Genomic DNA, 7947 nt, shown 5'->3' with positions numbered 1-7947 from the left:
ACTTGTAATGTGTGCGTGTGTTTTTTCTCTTAGCATTTCCATTTCACTAGACTGATCTTCTTTAAAAACTCATTATCACCCTAGAAAAGTCTGGGAGAAGATTTTCAATTTCTTGTTAGTTGCATTTTTTAGGATAAAAGAAAACATGGAGAGAAGGTAAATCGGACTAGATGTTTAATAGATTAAAGTACTCTCTTTCTAATAACATTAAGAATAATGTTGAAGAGACCTCAAGATTGTATCTCATAGTACACATTTCGACGTGAAAATGTGTAGGAACTATAAATGCTTTTCATTGAGATACGAGTCAAAAAGCGTATATGATTCCTACACACTTTCACGTTAGGATGTGTAATGTGAGGTACAATCTTGAGGTCTCTCTAGCACGACTCTAAGAGTAAGAATCGTGATTTTTTGACTCTTCCCTCTAACATAGTCTCCTGATGTAATATGTGTTAGAACTATATAATTTTTCCTGGGATACATGATTGCACATCCTTAAGGAAAAAATCTATAGTTTTAACAAATGCCACGTCAAGAGAGGGGGGGGGGGGGGGAAGGGATATGAATGTCAGAGAGAGGAGTCAGATATGAATGTCAGAGAGAGGAGTCAGAAAAATCATTATTCAAACATTAATACACACTCTAAATTAAGTATGAACTAGGGTGGAAAGAGAACTATTGCAATTGAACTAATAAGAATAATGATAATTTGACTCCCACTTTGACAATCTCTCCTCACATGACTGTGAGATGTGCAATTGTGTATCCCAAGGATAAATCTATGGTTTTATGTATAGCCACGTGGTGAGAGTTTGATAAACTTGGGGAAGAAATTTAGGGTTCGACCATTAAGGTGTCATTTACGTAAATTTAAACAAACTTGAGGGACCATTTTAGATTCTGTTTTCTTTTGTAGTCCCCGACAAAGCGAGACGAACGTTGGATATGCCAATTCTTCTGCCACGTAGGAAAACAGCTCTGACCAAATGACACGTGTCTTCCACGTTGGATTCCTTTTGACCGATAAAATTTTGCCACGTATACATCCCGTACTAAAGAAGGCGCATCAAAAAGCTATTTCAATACTTTCAGACCAGCACAGAGAGACAGAAAGCTCTTTAATGGCGACGAAGGTCGTAGATTTGTAAATCTCCCGAAGAGTTAGCGTTTTCAGGCTAAACCTTCGCCGATTTCCTGGTTAAAATTCTTCCGTAACGCTTGATTTCCTTCTTGTTTCTCTGAAATCCTACATTTTCTATTGGTGGTTGTCAGATTCTGGCCGTACCCGGAGAAGCGGAGTAGAATCGGCTGGAGCTTCTCGAATAATCTCTCCAAGTTATTGGTTCCAAGATCTGAACTCTGTGTGAACCTTTTCGTAGTCTTCTGTGCTTTGTTACCGCTCGAAGCTTGAAATCGGAGGATTTTGCTTCCAGCTTTGGTGTACGTTTAGATTTCTTGAGTTTCTTTGCTGAAGCTTTCTGTAAATCTCTGATTACTTCGTTTTCTAGGATTATAATGGCATTGCTTTTGTGATTTTTGAATCTAGTTGAAGGTCGACCGTTTTCGAAAGAAATCTTTCCATTTCTGGCTATCTTCAAATCTCTCTTTTTTTAAACGAGCTTGAACAGTATAAGAAGGATTCTTTTGCTTCATCTGACTGGTAATGAAGTAACTTTACCTCTTAGTTTGCAGAATGGCTTACAAACTGTCTCTTTTTGTTAAATCTCTGGAGTTTGTTGAGAATCAGTCTTTCTAGCTTTGTTGAAGATCTTCATCTGTACTTTGAGCTGTAATTTTTCGGTATTGTATCTTTAAATATCGAAATGGAACAATGCGAGGGTCATTTAACCGATTTCTTCAATGCGAGATGAGAAATTCTTCTTTTTAATTAAGCGTCTTTGGAAATCGAGGAATTGCGGCTGTTCTGCTCTGTGGTATAGGAAAATGAAAAAACCCTAGTGAGTGAGTTGATTTAAGGTTCCACTCATGTAAAGAACCTTCCTTTTAGTGAGCCAAGCCATTAAAATGGGAAAGCTAGTTAGTATCTTTGCGATTCTCCTTTTAATCCCGATTTTAGCCAGATCGCTGGATCAGACTCTCAATGACGATGTTCTTGGGTTGATAGTCTTCAAGGCCGACCTCAAAGATCCTCACTTGAAGTTGATTTCATGGAATGCAGATGATGACAGCCCCTGCAACTGGGTTGGGGTGAAATGCAATCCTAGAACCGATAGAGTCTCAGAGCTTGTCCTTGATGGGTTCTCTCTTTCTGGACGGATTGGCCGGGGTCTTCTCCAACTACAATTCCTCCATAGATTATCTCTGTCGAATAACAATTTCACAGGTAGCATAAACCCCAATCTCGCCAGTCTCGAGAGCTTGCGAGTTATCGACTTTAGTGAGAACAATCTCTCTGGATCAATTCCAGATGACTTTTTCCAGCAATGTAGGTGTTTAAGAGCAGTTTCATTTGCCAGTAATAACCTTTCAGGGCAGATCCCACAGAGTTTGGGCTCGTGCTCCACACTTGCAGGTCTTAACTTCTCGTCGAATAAGCTATCGGGTCCCTTGCCCTCTGGAATTTGGTCTTTGAATGGTCTTCGGTCACTTGATCTGTCGGATAATTTGCTGGAGGGGGAGATTCCGAAAGGCATCAAAGGCTTATATAATTTGAGAGCAATTAATCTCCGGAAAAACCAGTTTTCTGGGAGATTGCCGGATGACATTGGAGGTTGTTCGCTTTTGAAAGTGCTTGATTTGAGTGAGAATTCTCTATCTGAGGGCCTTCCAGATTCAATGCAGAAACTTACTATGTGTACTTTTCTGAATTTACATGGAAATTCATTCACGGGTGAAGTCCCCTCATGGATTGGACAAATGAATAGCCTTCAGTTATTGGATCTTTCCAGGAATGGATTTTCCGGCTGGATTCCAGATTCAATGGCAAATCTTCAGTCACTGAAGTTATTGAATTTATCCGAGAACAAGTTTATTGGGGGGTTTCCAGAGTCATTGAGCAATTGCAAAAGCCTTTTGGCCATCGATTTTAGCAGGAATTCATTGACGGGTAATCTCCCAGCTTGGATTTTTGGGCTGGGTTTACAGAGGGTTTTGCTTTCGGAGAACAGACTATCTGGAATTATTGAAACTCCATCTTCCCCAACAATGGAAGCCTCATATCAGATGCTTCGAGTCTTGGACTTCTCTACCAATGCATTTTCGGGTGAAATTCCATCAAACCTTGGGGTTTTCAGCAGTTTGCAGTTATTGAATATGTCAAGAAACTCTCTTGTTGGTGCTATTCCTGCCAGTATAGGTGAATTGAGGACTGTAGATGTTGTTGATTTGAGTCAGAATCGACTAAATGGGAACATCCCTTCAGAAATTGGAGGAGCAGTTTCTCTGAAGGAACTGAGGTTAGAGAACAATTTCCTAGGTGGAAGAATTCCCACTCAGATTGACAAGTGTTCAGCTCTAACATCTCTGTAAGTTCACTTGCCTGATTTCTCTTACGCTCTAATCTGTTTAGAGTTATCATTTGAGTTTCTTATACTAGACTTCAAACATGTTTAACTAATTTTGGAGAATGTTGGCTGGATTATAAACCTAACATTTGACAAAGTCAAGGGCTATCTAAGTCAAATTTTCTCTCATCACCTATGGGGTGGAGGGCTAGATTCATCTTTAACATTTAGGGTGGATTACCAAAACCTAGAACTGGTCCCAAATTTTAGACTGGTCCAATTTTTCAGGTGTGATGAGTATGGTGCCTTCAATGCAGTGATACTTTTTGCAAGGGCGTTTTTTGTTGTTCGGTCCATGTTTGTTCATCTTTTTCACACCTTATACCAACTATTTTGGTCACCAACATGGATATATATATATATTTGGTTTCCAATCAATTCTATTTAAAGCCTTATGGATAATACTTTTTAGGAAATTAATGGAAAAGCTCACATATTGCAAGGAGTGCATCACCATATCTTCTAATTAGATAAATGAAAATGTCCCATACCTCTGCTCTTACTGAACCTCAGTTCCTCTATGATGTTATATTCAAGCACCGAACAATTTTCTCAAGTAAGCTACAATTACATTGATAGTTTCTCTTCTCAGAATTTCAAACTTAGAAACAGTTTATTTGTAATAACTTAACTTAGGAATTGAGATTTGTTGTCATACTGACAGGTTTCTTTTTGGTTCATTGTTTGGATTGTATAGGGTCCTGGCCAAGAATAATCTCACAGGCTCAATCCCCACAGCCATGGCAAACCTCACCAACCTCCAAACTGTAGATTTATCATTCAACAACCTAAATGGAAGCTTACCGAAGCAACTGGCCGATCTCCCTCACCTCCTCTCCTTCAACGTCTCACACAACCAACTCCAAGGAGAACTACCCGTTGGTGGATTCTTCAACACCATTTCCCCATCCTCTGTTTCTGGTAATCCATCCCTCTGTGGATCTGCTGTCAACCGCTCTTGCCCCGGAGTCCTTCCCAAACCTATTGTCCTCAATCCTAACTCTTCTTCTGACTCCTCTGTTGATGGTTCAATCTCACCAAACCTCCACCACAAGAAGATTATTTTCAGCATCTCTGCACTAATAGCCATTGGTGCAGCAGCTGTGATCGCCATTGGTGTGATTGCTGTCACTGTTCTCAATCTCCATGTAAGGTCAGCCTCTTCCCATTCTGCTGCAGCCCTCGCATTATCAGGTGGCGATTACTTCAGCCGTTCTCCCACCAATGATGCCAACTCGGGCAAACTTGTCATGTTCTCCGGTGACCCTGACTTCAGTGCTGGGGCCCATGCGCTTCTCAACAAGGACTGTGAGCTTGGACGTGGTGGCTTTGGAGCTGTCTACAAGACTGTCCTCAAAGATGGGCATCCAGTTGCCATCAAGAAGCTAACCGTTTCAAGTTTGGTCAAATCCCAAGAAGATTTTGAGAGGGAAGTCAAGAAGCTTGGAAAGATCCGGCACCCAAATCTTGTGGCACTTGAAGGGTATTACTGGACGCTGTCATTACAGCTCCTCATTTATGAATTTGTCTCTGGTGGGAATTTATATAAGCATCTCCACGAGGAACCAAGAAGAGATATCCTCTCATGGCATGAGAGGTTCAACATAATTCTTGGGACAGCAAAAAGCTTGGCCCACTTGCACCAACAGAACATAATACACTACAATCTGAAATCAAGCAATATCCTAATTGACAGCTCTGGTGAGCCGAAGATTGGAGATTTTGGCCTGGCAAGATTGCTGCCGATGTTAGACCGTTATGTTCTCAGTAGCAAGATACAAAGTGCACTTGGTTACATGGCACCTGAGTTTGCATGCCGGACAGTGAAAATAACTGATAAATGTGATGTGTATGGGTTTGGTGTCTTGGTTTTGGAAGTAGTGACGGGGAAGCGGCCAGTGGAGTATATGGAAGACGATGTCGTGGTGCTTTGTGACATGGTGAGAGGAGCACTAGAGGAAGGGAGGGTGGTAGAATGTGTGGATACGCGACTCCATGCTAACTTCCCACCAGAGGAAGTGATTCCAGTGATGAAGTTGGGTTTGATATGTACGTCTCAGGTACCATCAAACCGTCCAGACATGGGAGAAGTGGTTAATATATTGGAGCTAATCAGATGCCCTTCAGAAGGTCAAGAGGAATTGGGATGAACTTAAGTTATATTTATAGGGAAGTTCGAATGAGAAGGGATAGATAATGAGTTATCCGGCGAAGAAGAATCCGGTTCTGTGTGCTTAATTAACAAACAAGAAGAACAGTATGATTTAATTGTTGCATTTTATTTTTCCATATTTGTTTTGGTTTTTGGTGTTCTTTGATTTTAGGTTTTGTTTTTTTTTTTTTTTTTTCTTTTCTTCCCCTTCTCATGTTGTTACTGTTATATTACCGGATTCGTCTTCACCGGGTTCCATTTGGGATTCATATTAGTGTGGAATGATCTTTCCCATCCCATTTAAACTTGATTATTGATCTTTCTGTTGTACTCCTTTTTCATATAGTCTTTGTTTTGTGAGTGTGTGAGTGTTGTGTAGTGGCAAATATATATGAATGATAGGATGTGATTTACCTTTCTTGTATGAAAGTAAATTTTGGGGTCCCATCTCTCAATACATGTCTTCACTCCTAACATTAGTGTTGCATGGTGGGTGGGTCTCATTATTTATTATTATTATTTTTTTTTGCCAAAGTACCCTCCTCCAAGTATACAGCTATCCTGTCTACTCAAATGGCGGGTACCAAAAATCTCTTATTTATCATCTTTCAAATGGCACTCAACACTTGTCACATAATGACAAATTTAATAGAAATGAAAATGTCAGTTCTCTCCTCCCCACTAAAACCCTCACCTACTGGCACATCAACCAGCACCAAGTCCTTCATTTACAACAAAAGTGACTGTTTTAAGTAGAGGACTCTTTTGTCTCCAACCTCATCAAATAACTACCCTTCCTGTCATATCCATCCTTGTGATGGACAATTTTGTCAATTAGTAGTATTTGTATGGGTGATATCTTGGTTGAGAGTCAGGTATATTAAAATATGAAGTTTTACAAGTCAAAAGGGAAGGACTTCAAGTGGGGACCAGAGCGATCGAGAGATTCTCTAAGGTCATTTAAACAAGTGTAAGAATATAATAATTCAAAGTAGAGGGAGTGAATAAAGAAAATTAAAATAATCTTATGGTATCATAGATAGAATCATATAATATTTGACGCTGTCGAGGAAAAAATCCTCTTTACTTGGCTTCCCATGTTTTACAATTCGAAATTTAACGTTTTTAATTGTTTTTTTAAGTCTTCCTTCCAAAATAACTTGAACAGAAATCTTAATTATGTTTCATTTAACGCTTGTGAACAATATTAATTAGCATTCACATGTGTTGCCTTTCTGTTCTCTCTTCTCTGTCTCCCACACACACTAAACAAGTTTAAGCAATTTTTTCATAAATCACTAATCTATTAATGATAATTAGTTGACAGATATTCTTGGACCCAAGGTAGTTGCAGGGGTGAAAAACCGCCTTTGTACCATAATATGCATTGTAACCATAGTTTTAAATCAGACCGAGATGACTCATCCAATACATCTCGGTATCATCCACCATAAAATGTATTGGACGAGATCTAAAACCATGGTTCATTTTTCTCATGGTTCAATGAGACGATTCAAAAAATATTAGAAAACTCATCCTAAATGAATCAGTCTCATTCGTGGACCATACGTCAAGTCAAAACGAGTTTTAAAACCATGATTGTAACACCTCAAGGGGTCATTGAGCACAAATAAATGGCTACATGGAATTTTTGGGTTGTGGGTCATAACAAAATTGTCCTCCCATAAAAGATGAGGATTAAGGATTAATAGAAGACATACTACACTCGCAAGTCGTGTGGAATATTTGATCTTAATTTATTTGTTAATTGGTTAATATAGAAGCCATTTACATATTTAATATTTCAAGAAGGAAGGTAGCTTGGTCAAGTAGTCTATAATAAATATTCTGCTTTTTGTCACCTCCAATGATCAAATTCAAGACCACTTATAAATTCTTATTTCACTTTAGAGAAAGGCCTAAGTTCTTGAATACCCATGTGCTTGTCAATGTCGAGACCCACTGATTAGGTTCCCTTTGGGCCCAACGCCGTTTAATTATCTATAAATCACGTTTGTGAAGTAATTATCATTTATACTTTTCTCATAGATGGGTAACCGTTTATAATGTTTTGGCCATATATCGTCTCACTTGGCAAAATATATGTACCTTGCATGCGCGTGTGTGTTCATGTGTGCACATGTGAGTATGTGGACACAAATAGCAACACATCGTCACTCGAAATTTTTTATTGCAGTAAAAATTACAACTTGGGAATTCAATTAGAACCAAAAACAAAGTCAAAATTCCACTAGATCAAAGAAATCA

At 39.1% G+C, this 7947-nt stretch overlaps 1 protein-coding gene across 2 annotated transcripts; it reads left to right on the top strand.

The window, feature by feature from the left end:
• Positions 1–1093: 1093 nt before the first annotated feature.
• Positions 1094–6020, top strand: LOC147399357 (putative LRR receptor-like serine/threonine-protein kinase IRK). 2 transcript variants are annotated; one of them, XM_086444668.1, is made up of 3 exons: positions 1094–1443; positions 1550–3488; positions 4225–6020. In XM_086444668.1, the coding sequence occupies exons 2-3, from the start codon at positions 2029–2031 to the stop codon at positions 5675–5677; spliced, it is 2913 nt and encodes a 970-aa protein (XP_086300794.1). In that variant the 5' UTR covers positions 1094–1443; positions 1550–2028; the 3' UTR covers positions 5678–6020. The 2 variants fall into 2 exon arrangements, with proteins under 2 accessions (XP_086300794.1, XP_086300793.1); XM_086444667.1 differs by having other exon boundaries at positions 1094–3488.
• Positions 6021–7947: the final 1927 nt, after the last annotated feature.

This window comes from Akebia trifoliata, chromosome 6 (genome assembly GCF_017979445.1).
Source record: "Akebia trifoliata isolate Shusen 1 chromosome 6, ASM1797944v1, whole genome shotgun sequence".
In the NCBI taxonomy this organism is placed as follows: domain Eukaryota; kingdom Viridiplantae; phylum Streptophyta; class Magnoliopsida; order Ranunculales; family Lardizabalaceae; genus Akebia; species Akebia trifoliata.
This window is presented reverse-complemented; position numbering and strand designations above follow the sequence as displayed.

Coding starts and splice junctions, on each gene's coding strand:
- LOC147399357 (XM_086444668.1), top strand. CDS start 2,029: ATGGGAAAGCTAGTTAGTATCTTTGCGATTCTCCTTTTAATCCCGATT. Junction 3,489..4,224: donor TGTTCAGCTCTAACATCTCT/GTAAGTTCACTT, acceptor TGGATTGTATAG/GGTCCTGGCCAAGAATAATC.